General features: G+C 56.0%; 3 protein-coding genes across 3 annotated transcripts; 2 read left to right on the plus strand and 1 right to left on the minus strand.

Annotated features, from left to right (window-relative positions):
- The first annotated feature begins 1,525 nt into the window (after window positions 1-1,525).
- On the plus strand, window positions 1,526-13,071 carry CHMP2A (charged multivesicular body protein 2A). Its single transcript, XM_086871694.1, has 6 exons — window positions 1,526-1,550; window positions 2,610-2,791; window positions 5,758-5,937; window positions 6,853-6,983; window positions 8,123-8,184; window positions 10,656-13,071. Exons 2-6 carry the CDS (start codon window positions 2,624-2,626, stop codon window positions 10,781-10,783), a joined length of 669 nt encoding a protein of 222 aa, XP_086727820.1. The 5' UTR covers window positions 1,526-1,550; window positions 2,610-2,623; the 3' UTR covers window positions 10,784-13,071.
- Window positions 11,771-18,209, plus strand: LOC111942895 (natterin-4-like). Its single transcript, XM_086871667.1, has 4 exons — window positions 11,771-13,806; window positions 15,287-15,312; window positions 15,678-15,753; window positions 17,038-18,209. The coding sequence occupies exons 2-4, from the start codon at window positions 15,298-15,300 to the stop codon at window positions 18,048-18,050; spliced, it is 1,104 nt and encodes a 367-aa protein (XP_086727793.1). The 5' UTR covers window positions 11,771-13,806; window positions 15,287-15,297; the 3' UTR covers window positions 18,051-18,209.
- LOC111942894 (uncharacterized) lies at window positions 18,142-23,330 on the minus strand. Its single transcript, XM_086871658.1, has 3 exons — window positions 22,763-23,330; window positions 22,034-22,196; window positions 18,142-21,121 (listed from the first exon to the last, which is right to left on the minus strand). Exons 1-3 carry the CDS (start codon window positions 23,204-23,206, stop codon window positions 20,478-20,480), a joined length of 1,251 nt encoding a protein of 416 aa, XP_086727784.1. The 5' UTR covers window positions 23,207-23,330; the 3' UTR covers window positions 18,142-20,477.
- Between the last annotated feature and the right edge of the window lie 56 nt (window positions 23,331-23,386).

A 23,386-nucleotide genomic window follows, 5' to 3' on the forward strand; every position in this document is an offset into this window, starting at 1 on the left:
ACTGGGTTAAACTGGGGACGTGTTCCTGATTTCACTGGGTTATACCAGGAGGGATGTTACTAGTCATACTGGTTTGTACTGGTTTGTACTGGTTTGTACTGGTTTGTACTGGTTTGTACTGGCTCAGACCAGGTGGGACCCAGTGGCTGTGCTGGGTTGTACTGGGCTGTACTGGGTTATACTGGTCTGTACTGGGTTATACTGGTCTGTGCTGGGTTGTACTGGGTTATACTGGTCTGTACTGGGTTATACTGGTCTGTACTGGGTTATACTGGGTTATACTGGGCTGTACTGGGTTATACTGGTCTGTGCTGGGTTATACTGGTCTGTGCTGGGTTATACTGGGTTAGACTGGGTTATACTGGTCTGTGCTGGGTTGTACTGGGTTATACTGGTCTGTACCGGGTTATACTGGTCTGTACTGGGTTATACTGGTCTGTGCTGGGTTATACTGGGTTAGACTGGGTTATACTGGTTTTTACTGGGCTGCACTGGGTTATACTGGGTTATACTGGTCTGTACTGGGTTATACTGGTCTGTACTGGGTTATACTGGTCTGTACTGGGTTATACTGGTCTGTGCTGGGTTATACTGGTCTGTACTGGGTTATACTGGTCTGTACTGGTCTATACTGGGTTATACTGGGTTATACTGGTTTGTACTGGGTTATACTGGTCTGTACTGGGTTATACTGGTCTGTGCTGGGTTATACTGGTCTGTGCTGGGTTATACTGGGTTAGACTGGGTTATACTGGTCTGTACTGGGTTATACTGGGCTGTACTGGTCTATACTGGGAGGGGCATGGGGGTGTCACTGGTTAAACTGGGATGGGGCCGGTTCCATTGCTCAAAGTTCCCAGTGTTCCCAGTTCCCAATCCCAGTGTTCCCAGTGTTCCCAGTGTTCCCAGTTCCCCCTCCCAGCACTCCCACTGTTCCCAGTTCCCATTCCCAGCACTCCCACTGTTCCCAGTTCCCATTCCCAGCACTCCCAGTGTTCCCAGTTCCCATTCCCAGCACTCCCAGTGTTCCCAGTTCCCAATCCCAGTGTTCCCAGTTCCCATTCCCAGCTCTCCCAGTGTTCCCAGTTCCCAATCCCAGTGTTCCCAGTTCCCATTCCCAGCTCTCCCAGTGTTCCCAGTTCCCAATCCCAGCACTCCCAGTGTTCCCAGTTCCCATTCCCAGCACTCGCAGTGTTCCCAGTTCCCATTCCCAGCACTCCCAGTGTTCCCAGTTCCCATTCCCAGCACTCCCAGTGTTCCCAGTTCCCATTCCCAGCTCTCCCAGTTGCCCTCAGCCTCCCGGACACCTCCACGCCGCCAGGTGTCGCCCTCCTCGGGCGGAGCCACTCCGGCCGCTGCTCTCTCTGCCCCGCCCCGGAAGTGCCCCCCTGCTCTCGCTGCCCCGCCCCGGAAGTGGCCGCTCCGGCCGCTCCTCTGTGGTTTGTTCCTCCCCGCCCGGAGGCGCCGTCACGTGACCGAAACCCGCCTGGCTCACGTGATCGGAACCGCGCGTGACGTCACTGTTTGCGGAAGTGCCCGGGCGGAGCCGGGTGAGCTCCGGGGGCGTTCGGGGGGGACATTTGGGGACATTTGGGGACATTTTGGGATCGTGGGGGGGAATTAAGGGGCCCGGGTGGCTCTTGGGGGGGGATTTAAGGGGATTTGGGTCGGATTTGGGGCGGATTTGAGGAGCCGGGAGCGGCTCTGGGGAGGGCCCTGAGGGGACAGTGGGTCTGTGGGACAAGGCCAGGTGTCCCCGTGTCACCTCGCTGTCCCCTCCCCGTGTCCCCTGTCCCCATGGCCGGGTGCCACCATGGCCGTGTCCTCTTCTCGTGTCCCCTGGTGTCCAACACGGTGTCCCCAACACCCCGTGAGTGTCCCCAGTGTCCCATCGGTGTCCCAGAGCTGTCCCCAGGTGTCCCCAACGTCCCACAGGTGTCCCCAGTGTCCCCTGGAGTTCCCAGGTGTCCCTAGGTGTCCCCAGATGTGTCCCCAGGTGTCCCCAGATGTGTCCCCAGATGTGTCCCCAGATGTGTCCCCAGGTGTCCCCAGCTGTCCCCAGGTGTGTCCCCAGGTGTCCCCAGATGTGTCCCCAGGTGTCCCCAGTGTCCCCAGTGTCCCCTTGGAGCCGCTCTTTGGTCACCGCAGGAGTTTCTCCCGCAGAGCCAGCGCACCCTGGGCCGTGTGCCACCGCCAGCCTCGCTGGCCCTGGTGTCCCACAGGTGTCCCCAGTGTCCTGTCACTGTCCCCATTGTCCCCAGGTGTCCCCAGTGTCCCGTCACTGTCCCCAGGTGTCCCGTCACTGTCCCCAATGTCCCCAGGTGTCCCCAGGTGTCCCTGTCCCCATGGAGCTGCTGTTTGGATGCCGGAGGAGCTGCTGAGGCAGAACCAGCGCGCCCTGGCCCTGTCCCATCACTGTCCCATCACTGTCCCCACTGTCCCCAGGTGTCCCATCACTGTCCCCACTGTCCCCAGGTGTCCCTGTCCCCATGGAGCTGCTGTTCGGGCGCCGGAGGAGCTGCTGAGGCAGAACCAGCGCGCCCTGGCCCTGTCCCATCACTGTCCCCAATGTCCCATCACTGTCCCATCACTGTCCCCACTGTCCCCAGGTGTCCCTGTCCCCATGGAGCTGCTGTTCGGGCGCCGGAGGACGCCGGAGGAGCTGCTGAGGCAGAACCAGCGCGCCCTGGCCCGCGCCGTGCGGGAGCTGGACCGCGAGCGGCAGAAGCTGGAGGCGCAGGAGAAGAAAATCATCGTGGACATCAAGAAGATGGCCAAGCAGGGCCAGATGGTCAGAGGGGACACCAGGGACACTGGGGACAGCACGGGGACACTGGGGACACCGCGGGGACACTGGGGACAACACGGGGGACACCGCAGGGACACCACAGGGACAGCACAGGGACACCATGGGGACACTGGGGACACCATGGGGACACCATGGGGACACCACAGAGACACCACAGGGACACCATGAGGACACCACGGGGACACCACGGGGACACTGGAGACACCAGGGACACCAGGACACTGGTGACACCACAAGGACACCACAGGGACACCACAGGGACACCAGGGACACTGGGGACACCGAAGGGACACTGGGGACACCATGGGGACACCACGGGGACACCACAGGGACACTGGGGACACCATGGGGACACCACGGGGACACCACAGGGACACTGCAGGGACACTGGGGACACCATGGGGACACCACGGGGACACTGGGGACACCATGGGGACACCACGGGGACACTGGGGACACTGCGGGGGTGGGGCTGGGGGAGGACAGCAGGGGACAAAGGGACATGGAGAGGACAAGGGGGCACAGGACAAGGGACATGGGGACATAAAGGGGACAAGGGGACATGGAGGGGACAGGGGGACATGGAGAGGACAAGGGACACAGGGACATGGAGGGGACACAGGGACATAAAGGGGACATGGAGGGGACATGGAGGGGATAAGGGGACACAGGACAAGGGGACAGGCAGGGACCGGGGACACAGGACATGAGACAAGGGGACAGAGGGACATGGAGGGGACAAGGGGACATGGAGGGGACAGGGGGACACAGGACAAGAGATAAAGGGACACGGAGGGGACACGAGGATGTGGAGGGGACAAGGGGAGAGGCACGGACCGGGGGACACAGGACAAGGGACAAAGGGACACGGAGGGGACTGGGAGTGCTGAGGGGGACATGGAGTGTCCCCTGTCTCTTGCTGCTGTCCCCGCTGTCCCCTCACTGTCCCTGCGTGTCCTGGTGCTGTCCCTGCGGTGTCCCTTGTCTGTCCCTCCCTTGTCCCTGCTGTCCTGGTGTCCCCCTGTGTCCCCCTGTCCACCCGTGTGACATCCCTGCTGTGCACTGGTGTCCCCACTGTGCCTGTCCCTGTCCCTGTCCCTGACACTGTCCCCAATGTCCCTGTCCCTGCTGCTGTCCCCACTGTCCCTGACACTGTCCCTGTCCCTGACACTGTCCACACTGTCCCCACTGTCCCTGACACTGTCCCTGTCACTGTCCCTGCTGCTGTCCACACTGTCCCTGACACTGTCCCCACTGTCCCCACTGTCCCTGACACTGTCCCTGTCACTGTCCCTGCTGCTGTCCACACTGTCCCTGTCACTGCCCCTGTCCCTGTCCCTGCTGCTGTCCCTGCTGCTGTCCCCACTGTCCCTGACACTGTCCCTGACACTGTCCCCACTGTCCCTGTCACTGTCCCTGACACTGTCCCCACTGTCCCTGTCCCTGTCCACACACTGTCCCCAGAATGTTGTCACTGTCCCCACGCTGTCCCTGTCCCCAGGACACTGTCCCCACCCTGTCCCTGTCCCCACACTGTCCCTGTCCCCACACTGTCCCTGTCCCTGTCCCCACACTGTCCCTGTCCCTGTCCCCACACTGTCCCCATCCCCAGGACGCTGTCCCTGTCCCCACGCTGTCCCTGCACTGTCCCCAGGCTGCTGTCCCTGTCCCCACGCTGTCCCCAGGACGCGGTGCAGGTGGTGGCCAAGGACCTGGTGTGGACACGGCACAAGTTCATCGCCATGAGATGTCCCTGTCCCCACAGTGTCCCCACAGTGTCCCCACGCTGTCCCCATAGTGTCCCTGTCCCCACAGTGTCCCCACGCTGTCCCTGTCCCCACAGTGTCCCCACAGTGTCCCCACAGTGTCCCCATAGTGTCCCTGTCCCCACAGTGTCCCCACACCGTCCCCACAGTGTCCCCACAGTGTCCCCATAGTGTCCCTGTCCCCACAGTGTCCCCACACCGTCCCCACAGTGTCCCCACAGTGTCCCCATAGTGTCCCCACAGTGTCCCCACAGTGTCCCTGTCCCCGCAGTGTCCCCACAGCGTCCCCACAGTGTCCCCACAGTGTCCCCATAGTGTCCCTGTCCCTGCAGTGTCCCCACAGTGTCCCCACAGTGTCCCTGTCCCTGTCCCCACGCTGTCCCTGTCCCTGTCCCCACGCTGTCCCTGTCCCTGTCCCCACGCTGTCGCTGTCCCCAGGACGCGGTGTGGGTGATGGCCAAGGACCTGGTGCGGACGCGGCGCTACGTGCGCAAGTTCATCGCCATGAGATGTCCCTGTCCCCACGCTGTCCCTGTCCCCACACTGTCCCTGTCCCCACGCTGTCCCTGTCCCCAGGCTGCTGTCCCTGTCCCCACCCTGTCCCCACCCTGTCCCCACTCTGTCCCCACGCTGTCCCCAGGACGCGGTGCGGGTGATGGCCAAGGACCTGGTGCGGACGCGGCACAAGTTCATCGCCATGAGATGTCCCTGTCCCCACAGTGTCCCCACAGTGTCCCCACGCTGTCCCTGTCCCTGTCCCCACGCTGTCGCTGTCCCCAGGACGCGGTGTGGGTGATGGCCAAGGACCTGGTGCGGACGCGGCGCTACGTGCGCAAGTTCATCGCCATGAGATGTCCCTGTCCCCACACTGTCCCTGTCCCCACACTGTCCCTGTCCCCACACTGTCCCTGTCCCCACAGTGTCCCCACACTGTCCCTGTCCCCACACTGTCCCTGTCCCCACACTGTCCCCACAGTGTCCCCACACTGTCCCTGTCCCCACACTGTCCCTGTCCCCACACTGTCCCCACAGTGTCCCCACACTGTCCCTGTCCCCACACTGTCCCCACAGTGTCCCCACAGTGTCCCCACACTGTCCCTGTCCCCACACTGTCCCTGTCCCCACCCTGTCCCTGTCCCCACGCTGTCCCTGTCCCTGTCCCCACGCTGTCGCTGTCCCCAGGACGCGGTGCGGGTGATGGCCAAGGACCTGGTGCGGACGCGGCGCTACGTGCGCAAGTTCATCGCCATGCGAGCCAACGTGCAGGGCGTGGCGCTGCGGGTGCAGACCCTGAAATCCAACAGCGCCATGGCCAGCGCCATGCGCGGGGTGACACGGGCCATGGCCACCATGAACCGGCAGGTGAGCGCACCTGGGACACCTGGGGACACCTGGGGACACCTGGGGACACCTGGGGACACCTGGGGACACACCTGGGGACACCTGGGGTCACCTGGGGGGTGACATGGGACACCTGGGGACACCTGGGGGGTGACATGGGACACCTGGGGACACCTGGGGACACCTGGGGACACCTGGGGGGTGACATGGGCCATGGCCACCATGAACCGGCAGGTGAGCACACCTGGGACACCTGGGGACACACCTGGGGACACCTGGGACACCTGGGGACACCTGGGGACACACCTGGGACACACCTGGGGACACCTGGGGGGTCATCTGGGGCACCTGGGGACACCTGGGGACACACCTGGGGACACACCTGGGGACACCTGGGGGACACCTGGGGGGACATCTGGGGTCATCTGGGCCATGGCCACCATGAACCGGCAGGTGAGCGCACCTGGGGGGTCATGTGGGACACCTGGGGACACCTGGGGGGTGACACGGGCCATGGCCACCATGAACCGGCAGGTGAGCGCACCTGGGGGGTCATGTGGGACACCTGGGGACACCTGGGGGTACCTGGGGACACAGCTGGGACACCTGGGGGGGGACACCTGTGTCACCTGGGGTCAGCTGTGTCACCCAGGCCATGGCCACCATGAACCGGCAGGTGTGCTCACCTGGGACACACCTGGGACACACCTGGGGACACCTGGGGACACACCTGTGACACACCTGGGGGACACCTGGGGGACACCTGGGGACATCCAGGCCATGGTGACACCACAGACACAGACGGGAGGCACCGAAGTCACCTGCGTGTCCCCACTGCCAGCCTGCTGTCCCCGGTGTCCCCTCAATGTCCCCATAGTCCCCAATGTCCCCTGGGTGTCCCCAGTGTCCCCTGATGTCCCCGATGTCCCCTCCCAGCTGAAGCTGCCCCAGATCCAGCGGATCCTGCTGGAATTCCAGAAGCAATCCGAGCTCATGGACATGAAGGAGGAGCTGATGAACGACGCCATCGACGACGCCCTCGGGGACGAGGACGACGAGGATGAGAGGTGGGGACACCTGGGGACACCTGGGGACACCTGGGGGACACCTGGGGGACACCTGGGGACACCCTGGGGACACCTGGGGACACCTGGGGGCACCCTGGGGACACCCTGGGGGTACCTGGGGGCACCTGGGGACACCTGGGGACACCTGGGGGCACCTGGAAACACCTGGGGGACACCTGGGGGCACCCTGGGGACACCTGGGGACACCTGGGGACACCTGGGGGCACCCTGGGGACACCAGGGGACACTCAGGGACACTCAAGGGGACACCTGGAGACACTCAGGGGACTCTTGGGGACATCAGGGGTACTCGGGAGACATTTGGGGACACCCAGCAGATACCTGGGGACACTTGGGGACACTCAGGGGACAAGCTGGGACATCCAGGAGATAGCTGGGGACACCCAGAGGACACTTGGGGACACCCAGGGGACAGTTGGGGACAGCCAGGGGTACTCAGGAGACAGCTGGGGACACTTGGGGACACTCAGGGGACAGCCAGGGAACACTTTGAGACACCCAGGGGACACCTGGGGACACCTGGGGGGGGAAAGAGAGCAGGTAAAGCTCACCCTGGGGGGGGGCAGGGGGTACCTGGGGACACCTGAGGACACCTGGAGACACCTGAGGGACACCTGGGGACACCTGGGGGACACCTGGGGACACCTGGGGGACACCTGGAGACACTCAGGGGACACCTGGGGACACCTGGGGACACCCTGGGGACACCTGGGGGACACCTGGGGGCACCTGGGGACACCTGGGGACACCTGGGGACACCCTGGGGACACCTGGGGTCACACCTGGGGACACACCTGGGGACACCTGGGGGACACCTGGGGACACCTGGGGACACCTGGGGACACTCAAGGGACACCTGAGGGACACCTGGGGACACCTGGGGGACACCTGGGGACACCTGAGGGACACCTGGGGACACTCAGAGGACACCCTGGAGACACCTGGGGACACCTGGGGACACTCAGGGGACACCTGAGGGACACCTGGGGATACCCTGGAGATACCTGGGGACACCTGGGGACACCCTGGGGGACACCAAGGGACACCTGTGCGTGGGGACAGGGAGGGGACAGGGTGTCAGGGCTGTCCCCGTGCCTCAGTGTCCCCTGTCCCCGCAGTGACGCCGTGGTGTCGCAGGTGCTGGACGAGCTGGGGCTGAACCTGACGGACGAACTGGCCAGTGAGGACTGGGGGATTTGGGGGGATTTTGGGGAGAATTTGGGGGAAATTTGGGGGGATTTTGGGGGGGATTTGGGGGGAATTTGGGGAGAGTTTGGGGGATTTTGAGGGGAATTTGGGGGGAATTTGGAGATTTTGGGGAAGAATTTGGGGGAATTTGGGGGAATTTGGGGGGAATTTGGGGAGAGTTTGGGGGATTTTGGGGGGAATTTGGGGATTTGGGGGATTTTGGAGATTTTGGGGGAATTTGGGGAGAATTTGGGGAGAGTTTGGGGGATTTTGGGGGGGATTTGGGGGAGAATTTGGAGATTTTGGGGGGAATTTGGGGGATTTGGGGAGAATTTGGGGGACTTTGGGGGATTTTGGGGGATTTTAAGGGGAATTTGGGGAGATTTGGGGGAAATTTAGGGGATTTGGGGAAGAATTTGGGGGAAATTTGGGGGAATTTGGGGGATTTTGGGGAGAATTTGGGGGATTTTGGGAAATTTTGAGGGGAATTTGGGGGATTTTGGGGGGATTTGGGGGAGAACTTGGGGGAAATTTGCAGGGAATTTGGGAAGAGTTTGGGGGATTTGGGGGGAACTTGAGGGATTTGGGGGAGAATTTGGGGGGAATTTGGGGGGTTTTGGGGATTTGGGGGAATTTTAAGGGGAATTTGGGGGATTTGGGGGAAATTTAGGGGATTTGGGGAGAATTTGGGGGAATTCGGGGAGAATTTGGAGGATTTTGGGGGGATTTTGAGGGGAATTTGGGAGAATTTGGGGATATTTGTGGGGAATTTGGGGGATTTTGAGGGGAATTTGGGGGGATTTGGGGGAGAATTTGGAGGATTTGGGGGAGAATTTGGGGATTTTGGGGGATTTGTAGAAAATTTGAGGGATTTGGGGGATTTTGGGGGATTTTGAGGGGAATTTGGGGAGAATTCGGGGAGAATTTGGAGGATTTGGGGGGATTTTGAGGGGAATTTGTGAGAATTTGGGGATATTTGTGGGGAATTTGGGGGATTTTGGTGAATCTGGGTCAGATCTGGGGAATTTGGGGGGAATTTGGGAAGATTTCGGGAGGAATTTGGGACGTTTTGGGGAGCCTGGGTGGGATTTGGGAGAAATTTGGGGGGGATTTAAAGGACCCAGGGTGGGAATTTGGGGAGATTTGGGGAAATTTGGGGAAATTTGGGGGGATTTTGGGGATCTGGGGGGGAATTCTGGGAGGGGTTAAGGGGGTCCTGGGAGGGATTTGGGAACATTTGGGATATCCCAGACAGAATTTGGGAACATTTGGGATATCCTGGGCAGAATTTGGGAATATTTTGGGAACATTTGGGCTGAATTTGGGAACATTTGGGCAGAATTTGGGGACATTTGGGCAGAATTTGGGAACATTTGGGAACATTTGGGCTGAATTTGGGAACATTTGGGCTGAATTTGGGAACATTTGGGCTGAATTTGGGAACATTTGGGCAGAATTTGGGAACATTTGTGCAGAATTTGGGGACATTTGTGCAGAATTTGGGAACATTTGGGCAGAATTTGGGAACATTTGGGCAGAATTTGGGAACATTTGGGATCTCCTGGGCAGAATTTGGGAATATTTGGGAACATTTGGGCAGAATTTGGGACCATTTGGGATTTGCTGGGCAGAATTTGGGAACATTTGGGATATCCTGGGCTGAATTTGGGAACATTTGGGCTGAATTTGGGGACATTTGTGCAGAATTTGGGGACATTTGTGCAGAATTTGGGAACATTTGGGCAGAATTTGGGAATATTTGGGCAGAATTTGGGAATATTTGGGCAGAATTTGGGAACATTTGGGATAACCTGGGCAGAATTTGGGAACATTTGGGCAGAATTTGGGAACATTTGTGCAGAATTTGGGAACATTTGTGCAGAATTTGGGGACATTTGGGCAGAATTTGGGAACATTTGTGCAGAATTTGGGAACATTTGTGCAGAATTTGGGAACATTTGTGCAGAATTTGGGAACATTTGGGCAGAATTTGGGAACATTTGGGCTGAATTTGGGGACATTTGGGCAGAATTTCGGAACATTTGGGCAGAATTTGGGAACATTTTGGGATAACCTGGGCAGAATTTGGGAACATTTGTGCAGAATTTGGGAACATTTGTGCAGCATTTGGGAACATTTGGGGACATTTGGGCTGAATTTGGGAACATTTGTGCAGAATTTGGGAACATTTGTGCAGAATTTGGGAACATTTGGGATTTTCTGGGCAGAATTTGGGAATATTTTGGGATCTCCTGGGCAGAATTTGGGAACATTTGGGCAGAATTTGGGGACATTTGGGCAGAATTTGGGAACATTTTTGGGATATTTCAGCCCCTCGGCCCCGGTGTTTTTTGGCGATTCCGGGGCCATTCCCAGGGCGTTCCGGGGGGATTTTTTGGGGCTGATTTGGGGCGTTTTTGGGGTTTGTTTTTGGCTGTCCCCTGAGTGTCCCTCTGTCCCCAGCGCTGCCCCCCCCGGGGGGGTCCCTGGCGGCGGGGGAGGGGCGCGGGGGGGCCGAGGCCGCCTCGGCCGCTTTGGCCGACGCCGACGCCGACCTGGAGGAGCGGCTCAAGAACCTGCGCCGGGACTGAGAACACCCCTTCTTTCGGGATTTCACCCCTTCTTTTAGGATTTTTCCCCCCTTTATTTGGGATTTCCCCTTTTATTTGGGATTTTTCTCCTTTTTTTTGGGATTTCTCCCCTTTTTTTGGGATTTTTTTCCTTTTTTTTGGGATTTTTTTCCCTTTTTTTCCAGATTTTTTTCCCTTTTTTTTCAGATTTTTTTCCCTTTTTTTTTGAGATTTTTTTCCCTTTTTTTGGGGGATTTTTCTCCTTTTTTTTTTTGGATTTTCACCTTTTATTTGGGATTTTTCCACCTTTCTTTTGGGATTTCACCCCTTCTTTTAGGATTTCTCCACTTCTTTTGGGATATCACCCCTTCTTTTAGGATTTTTCCCCCCTTTATTTGGGATTTCCCCTTTTATTTGGGATTTTTCTCCTTTTTTTTGGGATTTCTCCCCTTTTTTTGGGATTTTTTTCCCATTTTTTCAGATTTTTTCCCTTTTTTTGGGGGATTTTTCTCCTTTTTTTTTTTGGATTTTCACCTTTTATTTGGGATTTTTCCACCCTTCTTTTGGGATTTCACCCCTTCTTTTAGGATTTTTCCACCCTTTTATTTGGGATTTCCCCTTTTATTTGGGATTTTTCTCCTTTTTTTTGGGATTTTTTTCCTTTTTTTTGGGATTTTTTTCCCTTTTTTTTCAGATTTTTTTCCCTTTTTTTTCAGATTTTTTTCCCTTTTTTTTTGAGATTTTTTTCCCTTTTTTTGGGGGATTTTTCTCCTTTTTTTTTTTGGATTTTCACCTTTTATTTGGGATTTTTCCACCTTTCTTTTGGGATTTCACCCCTTCTTTTGGGATTTCACCCCTTCTTTTAGGATTTTTCCCCCCTTTAGTTGGGATTTCCCCTTTTATTTGGGATTTTTCTCCTTTTTTTTGGGATTTCTCCCCTTTTTTTGGGATTTTTTTCCTTTTTTTTGGGATTTTTTTCCCTTTTTTTCCAGATTTTTTTCCCTTTTTTTTCAGATTTTTTTCCCTTTTTTTTTGAGACTTTTTTCCCTTTTTTTGGGGGATTTTTCTCCTTTTTTTTTTTGGATTTTCACCTTTTATTTGGGATTTTTCCACCCTTCTTTTGGGATATCACCCCTTTATTTAGGATTTTTCCCCCCTTTATTTGGGATTTCCCCTTTTATTTGGGATTTCTCCACTTTTTTTGGGGATTTTTCTCCTTTTTTTGGGGTTTTTTCCCCCTTTTCTGGGATTTTTTCCCCCTTGCTTTGGGGATTTTTCTCTTTTTTTGGGATTTTTCCCCCTTGTTTTGGGGTTTCCCCCTTTATTTGGGATTTTTCTCCTTTTTTTTTTTTTTATTTTCCTCCTTTTTTTTGAGATTTTTCCCCCTTGTTTTGGGGTTTTCCCCTTTATTTGAGATTTTCCCCCCTTTTTTTGGGATTTTTCTCCTTTTTTGGGATTTCCCCCCCTTTTTTTGGGGATTTCCCCCTTTATTTGGGATTTTCCCCTTTTTTTGGGATTTTCCCCCCCTTTATTTGGGATTTTTCCACTTTTTTTTTGGGATTTCCCCTTTTTTTGGGATTTCACCCCCTTTTACTTTTCTTTCTGACTTTTACTCTTTATTTGTGATTTCCCTCCCTTATTTAACATTTTTTTGGGGGGGAATTTCCCCCTTTTTTCCCATTTTTGGGGCAGTTTTGGAGTCCCCCCCTTCATTTGGGATTTTCCCCCCTTTTTTTGGGATTTTTCCCCCTTTTTTTGGGATTTTTCCCCTTTTTTTGGGATTTTCCCCCTTTTTTTTTGTTTTTCCCCTTTTTTTGGGATTTTCACCCTTTTTTTGGGATTTTTCCCCCTTTTTTTGGGATTTTTCCCCCTTTTTTGGGATTTCACCCTTTTTTTGGGATTTTCCCCCTTTTTTTGGGATTTTCACCCTTTTTTTGGGATTTCACCCTTTTTTTGGGATTTTTCCCTCTTTTTTGGGATTTTCCCCCTTTATTTGAGATTTTTCCCCCTTTTTTTGGGGATTTTTCCCCATTTTTTGGAATTTCCCCCTTTTTTTTTTGGGTTTTTCCCCTTTTTTTGGGATTTTCCCCTTTTTTTGGGATTTCCCCCCTTTTTTTAGGGATTTCTGATCCCCCTCCCCGGGGGTCTTCTCCCCCCTCTTTTTGGGACACTGACACTACTCTGGGGTAAATTCCCCTTTCCCAGGGGGTTTTCCCCCTCTTTTTTGGGGTCTTTCTCCCATTTTTGGGGTTTTTTCCCCCGTTTTTGGGGTTTCCTCCCCTCCCCCAATAAAGTTTCCTTGGACCTGCGGCTGCTCCAGTTCCTTCCCAGTTTGGGACTGGGAGCACTGGGAGGGGCACTGGGGGGGTCGTTCGGGGATTTTTGGGGTGTTTTGGGGTCAATTTGGGATTTTTGGGGTCAATTTGGGATTTTGGGGAAGGCTGGGAATCATTTCTGGGTGGGAAAAACCCCAAAATTTGGGATTTTCGCCATCTCCCCGCCTGATTTTTTTTTTGGGGGGGGGGTCTCTGTGGCGATTTTGGGTTCATTTTGCGAGGTTTTGGTTAATTTTGGGGGGGATATTTGGGGTCTGGCGGTGATTTTTGGGGTGTTTTGGCTCATTTTTGGGGGGGGGTTTTTGGCTGATTTTTTTAATTTTTAAATTTTTTTTTAAAATTTCTCAATTTTTTTTTAATTTCTTAAAAAAAAAAGAATTTTTTTAAAAACCTCACTCCTGGAAAAACCAGGAATTTTCTGGATTTCTCCCCAAATCGCCGATTTTGGGGATTTTTGACCTTTTCGGGGCTCAATTAAAAAAAAAACAAACTTTAAAAAGTGAAGTGAAAATCCCCCAAAAGCGGAAAAATCCCCCCCAAAAAATCCCACTTCTCTTTTTTTTTTGCGTGTTTGGGGTTTTTTTTGCATTCTTGACGTTTTTCCTGGGGGGTTTTGGGGGCGTTTTCGGGTCTCAAATCACACGAAAATCGCCAAAAACAGCCGAGAACACCCAGAAAAAAGAGATTTACCTGGAAACGGGAGCGCAGGTGAGGGGGGAACCCCAAAATTTGGGGTTTGGGGAGGAAAAACCCAAAAATTTGGGGTTTGGGGAGGAAAAAAATCCCTATATTTGGAGTTTGGCGAGGAAAAATCCCCAAAATTTGGAGTTTGGGGAGGAAAAATCCCCAAAATTTGGAGTTTGGGGAAGAAAAACTCCCAAAATTTGGAGTTTGGGGAGGAAAATCCCCAAAATTTGGGGTTTGGGGAGGAAAAACCCCAAAATTTGGGGAGGAAAAAACCCCAAAATTTCAAATTTGGGAAGGAAAATCCCCAAAATTTGGAGTCTGGGGAGGAAAATCCCCCAAATTTGCATCTGGGAACTACAAAATTCGGATTTTGGGGAAGGGGACCCCAAATTTGGAGTTTGGGGAGGAAAAACCCCCAAAATTTGGAGTTTGGGGAGGAAAAATCCCCAAAATTTGGAGTTTGGGGAGGACAAAACCACAAAATTTGGGGAGGAAAAAACCCTAAAATTTCAAATTTGGGAAGGAAAACCCCCAAAATTTGGAGTTTGGGGAGGAAAAAGCCCCAAAATTTGGGGTTTGGGAAGTAAAATCCCCAAAATTTGGGGTTTGGGGAGGAAAAACTCCAAAATTTGGGGAGGAAAAAAACCCCAAAATTTCAAATTTGGGAAGGAAAACCCCCAAACTTTGGAGTTTGGGGAGGAAAAATCCCTAAAATTTGGGGTTTGGGGAGGAAAAACTTCCAAAATTTGGAGTTTGGGGAGGAAAAATCCCCCAAATTTGCATCTGGGAACTACAAAATTCGGATTTTGGGGAAGGGGACCCCAAATTTGGAGTTTGGGGAGGAAAACCCCCCAAAATTTGGAGTTTGGGGAGGAAAAATCCCCAAAATTTGGAGTTTGGGGAGGAAAAATCCCCAAAATTTGGGGTTTGGGGAGGAAAAACTCCAAAATTTGGAATTTTGGGAGGAAAAATCCCCAAAATTTGGAGTTTGGGGAGGACAAAACCACAAAATTTGGGGAGGAAAAAACCCCAAAATTTAAAATTTGGGAAGGAAAACCCCCAAAATTTGGAGTTTGGGGAGGAAAAATCCCTAAAATTTGGGGTTTGGGGAGGAAAAACTCCAAAATTTAGAGTTTGGGGAGGAAAAATCCCCCAAATTTGCATCTGGGAACTACAAAATTCGGATTTTGGGGAAGGGGACCCCAAATTTGGAGTTTGGGGAGGAAAACCCCCAAAATTTGGAGCTTGGGATTCCCAACACTTGGATTTGGGTTTTTTTTTGTGGGGGAAACCCCAAAATTGGGATCTGGGAAATGGGGAAAACCCAAAATTTGAAGTTTCGAATTTGGGGAACCCCAAAATTTGGATTTTGGGGAATATTGGAGGAGGGAAAAACCCCAAAAATTGAAGGGAAGGAGGAACAATAAAAGGGGATTTTGGGAAACGTGGATTTTGGGAAGTTTGATGTGATTTCTGAGGATAATCCCAGATTTTTCCGCAGGCTCTGGAGCGATGCCGCCACTCCAGGTACGGTTGGATCCCTTTTTTGGGATATTTGGAATATTTGGGAATATTCTGGGACTTTTTAACCATTTCTAGGGGGAAATAAACCCCAAAAAATTGACTTTTTTTTTCCCCCAGCACCCCAAAAATTGCAATTTTTAAAAACCATTCCAGGAAATAACGAAAAGAATGGAATTAAATCCGAAATTAAGGAATTAGGAGGGGCCATCCCCCTTTTCCTTTCCCAGTTTTTTTTTATAAAAAACAGGAGGAATTGGGGAAATCCCAATTTTTCAGCCCCAAAAACTCGGTGGGAAAAGGGGGATTTTGGGGTCGGGGGTTTTGGGGTGGGGGAAAGGTGACGCCCCCCGGGTCTCCCCTCCCCCCAGTTCTTGGCTCTGCTGCTTCTCGGCGCGGGAATTTCGGGAATTTCGGGAATTTGGGGAATTCCAGTGGAGCTGCCCGGTGAGTCCGAGCATGAGGAATGGCCCAGTTCCCTCCCAGTCCATCCCAGTTCATCCCAGTCCATCCCAGTCCCCTCCCAGTTCCCTCCCAGTCCATCCCAGTTTACCCCAGTCCATCCCAGTCCATCCCAGTCCATCCTCCTCTCGTTCCAGTTCCCACCCAGTCCGTCCTAGTCCAGCTCGGTTCCTTCCCAGTCCATCCCAGTCCCCTCCCAGTCCATCCCAGTCCATCCCAGTTTATCCCAGTCCATCCCAGTCCCTCCCAGTATATCCCAGTACCTTCCCAGTCCACCCCAATCCCCTCCCAATCCCCTCCCAGTCCATCCCAGTCCATCCCAGTTTATCCCAGTCCATCCCAGTCCATCCTCCTCTCATTCCATTTTCCACCCAGTCCATCCCAGTCCACCCCGGTTCCCTCCCAGTCCATCCCAGTCCATCCCAGTCCATCTGAATCCCCTCCCAGTCCCTCCCAGTCTATCCCAGTCTCCTCCCAATCCCCTCCCAGTCCCTCCCAGTCTATCCCAGTCCCCTCCCAGTCCATCCCAGTCCCCTCTCAGTCCATCCCAGTTTATCCCAGTCCATCCTCCTCTCGTTCCAGTTCTCTCCCAGTCCATCCTAGTCCACCCTTGTTCCCTCCCAGTCCCCTCCCAGTCCATCCCAGTTTATCCCAGTCCATCCTCTTCTTGTTCCAGTTCCCACCCAGTCCATCCCAGTCCCCTCCCAGTCCATCCTACTCTCGTTCCAATCCCCTCCCAGTCCATTCCAGTCCATCCCAATCCCCTCCCAGTCCATCCCAGTTTATCCCAGTCCATCCCAGTCCCCTCCCAGTCCATCCCAGTCCATCCTACTCTCGTTCCAATCCCCTCCCAGTCCCTCCCAGTCCATCCCAGTCCCCTCCCAGTCCATCCCAGTTTATCCCAGTCTCCTCCCAATCCCCTCCCAGTCCATCCCAGTCCCCTCTCAGTCCATCCCAGTTTATCCCAGTCCATCCCAGTCCCCTCCCAGTCCATCCCAGTCCATCCTCCTCTCGTTCCAGTTCTCTCCCAGTCCATCCTAGTCCACCCTGGTTCCCTCCCAATCCCCTCCCAGTCCATCCCAGTCCATCCCAGTCTATCCCAATCCCTTCCCAGTCCATCCCAGTCCCTCCCAGTATATCCCAGTACCTTCCCAGTCCACCCCAATCCCCTCCCATTCCATCCCAGTCCATCCTCCTCTCGTTCCAGTCCCCTCCCAGTCCATCCCAGTCCATCCCAGTTTATCCCAGTCCATCCCACTCTCGTTCCAGTTCCCACCCAGTCCCTCCACCCCGAGCCGTGCTCCAGGGCCGGTGACTCCTGGCTCTGCTGGCTCCCTTTCCGCGGCCACATCCCGGCCGACGCCGTGTCCAGCTGGATCCAGCGCTCCGGCCGCCCGCAGTTCGTCTGCTCCACTCGCCGCCGGAACTGCAACCTGGGCGCCTTCGACCCCCAGCGCGGCCCCTTCTGCTTCTTCCCCTGGGCCGAGGAGGAGGAGACCAGCTCCGAATTCCAGCTCCTGATCAACCCCGGCGGCTTCGAGGCGCTGGACTGGGTGGACACGTCCTTCGGCAGCACCCCCGAGGGCGCGGTGGAGGGATGTCCCCTCACCGACATCTTCGTCGGCCGCAGCCCGGACGGGCTGGGAAAGGTGTCCAAGGAGCAGCAGGCGCTGTTCGTGGCCGTGGACGGCGAGGAGATTTGGTACAAATGGTACCAAATCCTGGTGGTCCGGCAAGGCCCGGCCGACGTCTCCATCGCCGACGCGTCCTACAACGGCAGCGCGGCGCTGGAGAGCGCCGAGGCCGTGGCGCTGGCCGAGGTGCTGGCGAGGAACGACGGCTGCCAGGTGGCCCCAAAATCCGTCACCTTGGAGGAGGCCACGGAGGTGGAACACGGCTGGAGCGCCGAGCTGCCGGCGCTGGCGGCTTCTCGCGGGGTGCTGCGGGCGGCTCCGCTGGTTTTCACGGAATCGGGAGGTTGGGACGTGGGGAACGTCACCTCGGTGCCGTGGGCCGGCGGCGCCAGCGCCACCGAGTTCGTGTGGCGCGTCCACCGGCTCCGCGAGGAGATCCCGGCGCGCTCCGAGTGCGCCGTGGTTCTCCGGGGGATCCGGCGCGAGATCCGCGTCCCCTTCTCGGCTTGGCTGACCAGGGAATTCCGCTCCGGCCGCCAGCACCGCGTGGTCATCACCGGCTGGGCGCAGAGCCGGGCAGTCACCGGCGTCCACGCCGGCCTGGAGCGCTGCCGCCAGCTCGCCGAGCTTCCGCCGTGCCCCAATTAAGGCAATTCCTGGAATTGAGCTTTTCCTCATGGTTTTTCCTTCCCCACCCCCCCAAAAAAAAACCCCCCTCCAAAAATCCACGGAAACTCTCGGCTTTGGTGCGGTTTTCCCGTATTTTCAGCTTTTATGGCATAAACTTCACCCCAAAATGCAGGGAAATGTGGTTTTCTGGCTGTGTTTCCTTTTTTTTCTCCCCGAAAATCCAACGCCACCGTGAAACTCGGGAAAACCCTTTCAGGAAAAGGTTCTGGGGGTTTTTTTTCCCAGTATTTTTTGGTTTCGTGGTGTAACCTCCATCCCTGCCTGGAACAACGCTGGGAAATCTGCTGGAATTTCCTGTTTTCTCCCCAAACCCCCTCCAGGTTCCTGAAATCCAGGAAAATTGCTCCATTTGTTGTTTTTTTTTTTTTTTTTCCAACCCTTTTCATTTGCATGGCAGAACCTTCACCCCTGTCTGAAATGGCAAAAAACTCTGGTCTTATCCACTAAAATTTCCCTTTTCTCCCCCCAAAAAACCTCCAGGTTCTTTCCTCCATGGAAAAAACCGCTGGGTTTGGTTTGTCTCCCGTTTTTCTGGTGTTTTTTGTGGCACAACCTTCATCCCTGCCGCCCAAAACTGTGGAGCGTCAATGCAGGAAAACGTGGCGTTTTCCATCTGAATTTTCCACCAAAAAAGGGGATTTTGGAAGCAAAGAGATAAGGAAAGATGGGGGGAAAAAACCAAAATAAAGGATGCAGAGGGATCTCTGGGGTGGGGTTTCCCTGGGGAGCTCAGGAGGGGGAAAAAAAAAATCCCAGAATTCAATGAAGGAACCCCATTCCAAGGCTTGGGGGGAATGTCCAGGATTTTTGGGGATCTGGGATTGGGGGGAGGAGTCTCTGGGACAATCCAGGTTTGGGAGGGAGAGATTGGGGGTCCTGGAATTCTGGGGGGTCCAGGGAGCTGGGGGAGGGAGCAGGAATTTGGGGATATCCCGAATTTTTGGGGGAAATGGGATCATGGAGCCACCATGGGGGTGTCAACAGTCATGTTGGATCTTCAGGAGCAGGGAATGGGATTGTGGAGTCAACATCATCAGCTCATGCCCCTCCTCATCTGTGTCTGATCCACTTGGGAACAATCCTGGGGCCACCAGGTCCCGGGGAACATCCCTCACCTCTGTCCCCTCTCCGGGACCAGAGAGACAAGCCCTGGAGCCACTGGGCCCGTGGAGTCCACCAGTCATGGTGCCACCACCTGTGCTGGATCTCTGGGAGCAGGGAACGGGATCTGGGAGACATCAACCATCAGCTCATGTCCATCCTCATCCACGTTTGAGCCACCTCAGGACAGTCCTGGGGTCACCAGCTCCTGGGGGACATCAATCCCACCCATGCTGGACCTCTGGGAGCAGGGAACGGGATCTGGGAGACATCAGCCATCAACTGATGTCCATCCTCATCCGTGTTTGAACCACCTTAGGACAGTCCTGAGGCCACCAGCTCCCGGGGGACATCAATCCCACCCATGCTGGACCTCTGGGAGCAGGGAACGGGATCTGGGAGACATCAACCATCAGCTCACGTCCATCCTCATCCATGTTTGAGCCACCTCAGGACAGTCCTGGGGCCACCAGCTCCCGGGGGACACCGTTCCCATCTCCAGGATCAAAGATCTGGAGCCACCAGGCTCACGGGGCCCATCAGTCATGGTCCCGTTATCCTTCTGGATCTCCAGGAGCAGGGAATGGGATGATGGAGCCACCAGGCCATGGGAGACATCAACCATCAGCTCACGTCCATCCTCATCCATGTTTGAACCACCTCAGGACAGTCCTGGGGCCACCAGCTCCTGGGGGACATCAATCCCACCCATGCTGGACCTCTGGGAGCAGGGAACGGGATCTGGGAGACAACAACCATCAGCTCACGTCCATCCTCATCCACGTTTGAGCCACCTCAGGACAGTCCTGGGGCCACCAGCTCCTGGGGGACATCAATCCCACCCATGCTGGACCTCTGAGCGCAGGGAATGGGATCCCAGAGCAGCAGGTCCTGGGGGATGTCCCACCACCCATGTTGGACCTCTGGGAGCAGGGAACGGGATCTGGGAGACATCAACCATCAACTGATGTCCATCCTCATCCACGTTTGAGCCACCTCAGGACAGTCCTGAGGCCACCAGCTCCTGGGGGACATCAATCCCACCCATGTTGGACCTCTGAGAGCAGGGAACGGGATCTGGGAGACATCAACCATCAACTGATGTCCATCCTCATCCATGTTTGAGCCACGTCAGGACAGTCCTGGGGCCACCAGCTCCTGGGCAACACCGCTCCCATCTCCAGGATCAAAGACCTGGAGCCACCAGGCTCTTGGGGCCTCATCCCCCGATCCGACACCACCCAGCGCTGTCCCCCCACGGCCACCACCGCCCCCCAGCCGCCGTCACTTGTCCCTGGCGTGGATCCGCGTGTGCCGGGCCAGCGAGGACTTGTTGCTGAAGCTCTTGCCGCAGTGGCCGCAGGGGAAGGGCCGCTCGCCGGTGTGGGAGCGCTCGTGCACCGTCAGATCCGCCAGGTACTTGAAGCTCTTGCTGCAGGTCCGGCAGGGGTAGGGCCGCTCCTGGGTGTGGCTGCGGCGGTGCATGGTCAGGTTGGACTGCTGGCTGAAGCGCTTGCCGCAGGCCGGGCAGGGGTACGGCCGCTCGCCCGTGTGCGAGCGCTGGTGCTTGTTGAGGTCCGAGGGGTTGGTGAAGCTCTTCCCGCAGGCGCCGCAGCCGTAGGGCCGCTCGCCGGTGTGCAGCCGCCGGTGCGTGGTCAGCGTGGACAGGTGGCCGAAGCGCTTGCCGCAGGCGCCGCAGCCGTAGGGCTTCACCCCCGTGTGCGTCCGCTCGTGGGTCTTCAGGTGGGTCAGGCGGCCGAAGCTCTTCCCGCACTGACCGCAGGGGTACGGCCGCGCCGGCGGCTCGGCCGCGCTCCCGCCGTCCGGTTTGGGGGTGCTGGGGTCCCGCTGGCTTTGGCGCCGGGGGGGTCCTCGCCGGACGCCGTGAGGGTGTTGGGGTTGGGGCGGCTCTGGGGCCGTGGTGGGACCTGTGGGGGGACACAAGAAGGGTCCCTGGAGCGGTTCCCGATGGGGATCGCACGGCTCCGGCCCCTCCGTGCTCCAACGGGGGTGGGGAGGGTCCGGCTCCCCGCTCTGACCCCCCAAACCCACACATGGGGGGACATCGGGACCATCAGGAGAAGGGTGAGGTTGGGGTTAGGGAGATGGTTTTGGAGCCCAAGGAGACGGTTTTGTGCCCGAGATGTTTTTTGAACCCAAAATGGGTTTTTACTCAAAGGAGATGGTTTTTGACCCAAGGAGATGGTTTTTGACTCAAGGAGATGGTTTTGGAGCCCAAGGAGATGGTTTTGTGTCCACTGAGATATTTTTTGAACCCAAAATGGTTTTTGACCCAAAGGAGACAGTTTTTGACCCAAAGGAGAAGGTTTTTGACCCAAGACGGTTTTGACCCAATGAGATGGTTTTGAGCCCAAGATGGTTTTTGACACAAGTAGATGACTTTGGCCCAAAGGGATGGTTTTTGACCCAAGAAAATAGTTTTGGGGCCCAAAATGGTTTTTGATCCCAAGAAGATGGTTTTGAACCCAAGGAGATGTTTTGGAGCCCAAACAAGAAGGGTTTTGAGCCCAAAGAGATGGTTTTTCACCCAAGGAGATGTTTTTTGACCCAGTGAGATGGTTTTGACCCAAGGAAATGGGTTTTGACCATTGCTGCAGGGGTTTTTGTGACCAAAATGCAGGACCTGGCACTTGGACCTCTGCAGAGGACTTCTCTGCAGAGAAACTTTTGGTCCATCGAGATAATTTTGATCCCCAGGAGATGATTTTTGGGGCCACTGAGATTGTACCTCACCTCCAGGTTCCTCCAGGCTCCAGCAGCACCCCCCTCACCCCATTTTTGGGGTGCCTGAAGGTTTTCCTCCCCCCCCATGCCGGTACCTCCTTCTTGTGGCTCCTCTTCCTCGGCCACCACCGCCTTCTCCTTGCCCGGAGCCGCCTCCTCCCGGGGGGAATCCGAGGGGGTGCTGGGAGGGACCCCCAAAGCTGCAGGGTCCTCCACATCCCCCGGGGCCACGTCCTCCACCTTCACCCTCACGGTCACCTGGGGGACACGGGGCTGCTGAGGGGATTTGGGTGCTGGGGATCCCCAGAAGATGCCCAGGAGATTTTGGGGCCCCTAAAAAGCTGCAGAGGGGATTTGGGTGCTGGGGACCCCCAGAAGATGCCCAGGAGATTTTGGGGCCCCTAAAAAGCTGCAGAGGGGATTTGGATGCTGGGGACCCCCAGCAGTTCTGGAGGGGATTTGAGGTGCCTGGGATCACCCAAAAGGTCTCAAAAGTTTTGGGTGCTGGGGACCCCCAAAAGATGCTGTTCCGAGTTCCCAGGACCCTCAGAGCCACGGAGGGGCCCGGGAGCCACAAAAGCTCCTGAGAGAATTTGAGTGCTGGAGATCCCCAAACTCCCCAAAAGGGATTTGGGTGCCCAGGACCCCTAAAAGCTGCCAAGGGGATTTTGGGTGCCCAGGACCCCCTTTCCAGTTTGGGGAGGGTTTTCTTGGGAATGAGCTCAGAATCCCAGAGCAGAGGTGGGATGGAGCGGGAGGAAATGCAGGAAGGGGGAAATCATTCCCAATCCCCCTTCCCGCCCCACATCCGGACCCGCTCCCACCTGCTGCTCCCAAATCCCGTCGGGATCTGCTCGCCCCAGCTGGAAGCTCTCGGCCAAGGCCACGGCCTGCGCGCAGGACTCGGGGTGCCGCACCCACACCCAGCTCTGGATGTCCTCGGGCAGGATGCTCAGGAACTGCTCCAGCACCAGCAGCTCCATGATCTGCTCCTTGCTGCGCTCCTCGGGCCGCAGCCAGCGCTGCGACAGCTCCCGCAGCCTCCGCCACACGTCCCGCGGTCCCGCCGCCTCCTGGTAGCGGAACTGCCGGAACCGCAGCCGCCGCAGCTCGGTACCGGCACCGCCCGAGCCTCCCCCGGCACCGCCCGGCACCAGGCGCCGTGTCCACTCCCCTCGGGGTGTCCACCCCCCCGGGTCCCCTCCCCGGTCCGGGGCCGCCTCCGGGGGTCGCAGCCGCCAGCGCGGGCGGGGAGGAGGGGGCTCCATCCTGCGGGGCTCCGCCGTGACCCCCCCCGAATATCCCGCTGTGGATCTGGGGAGGGGGGGGGACAGCGGGTGGTTAAGAAATGACCCCCCCCATTCTCATCCTGGGGGTCCCCAGGCTTTACAACTCCCCCCCATCGACCCCCCCCGGCCCCACCTTCCCCCCCAAAACCCCCTTTGTTA

The sequence above is a fragment of the Cyanistes caeruleus genome, chromosome 36 (genome assembly GCF_971803275.1).
Source record: "Cyanistes caeruleus chromosome 36, bCyaCae1.hap1.1, whole genome shotgun sequence".
NCBI lineage: Eukaryota > Metazoa > Chordata > Aves > Passeriformes > Paridae > Cyanistes > Cyanistes caeruleus.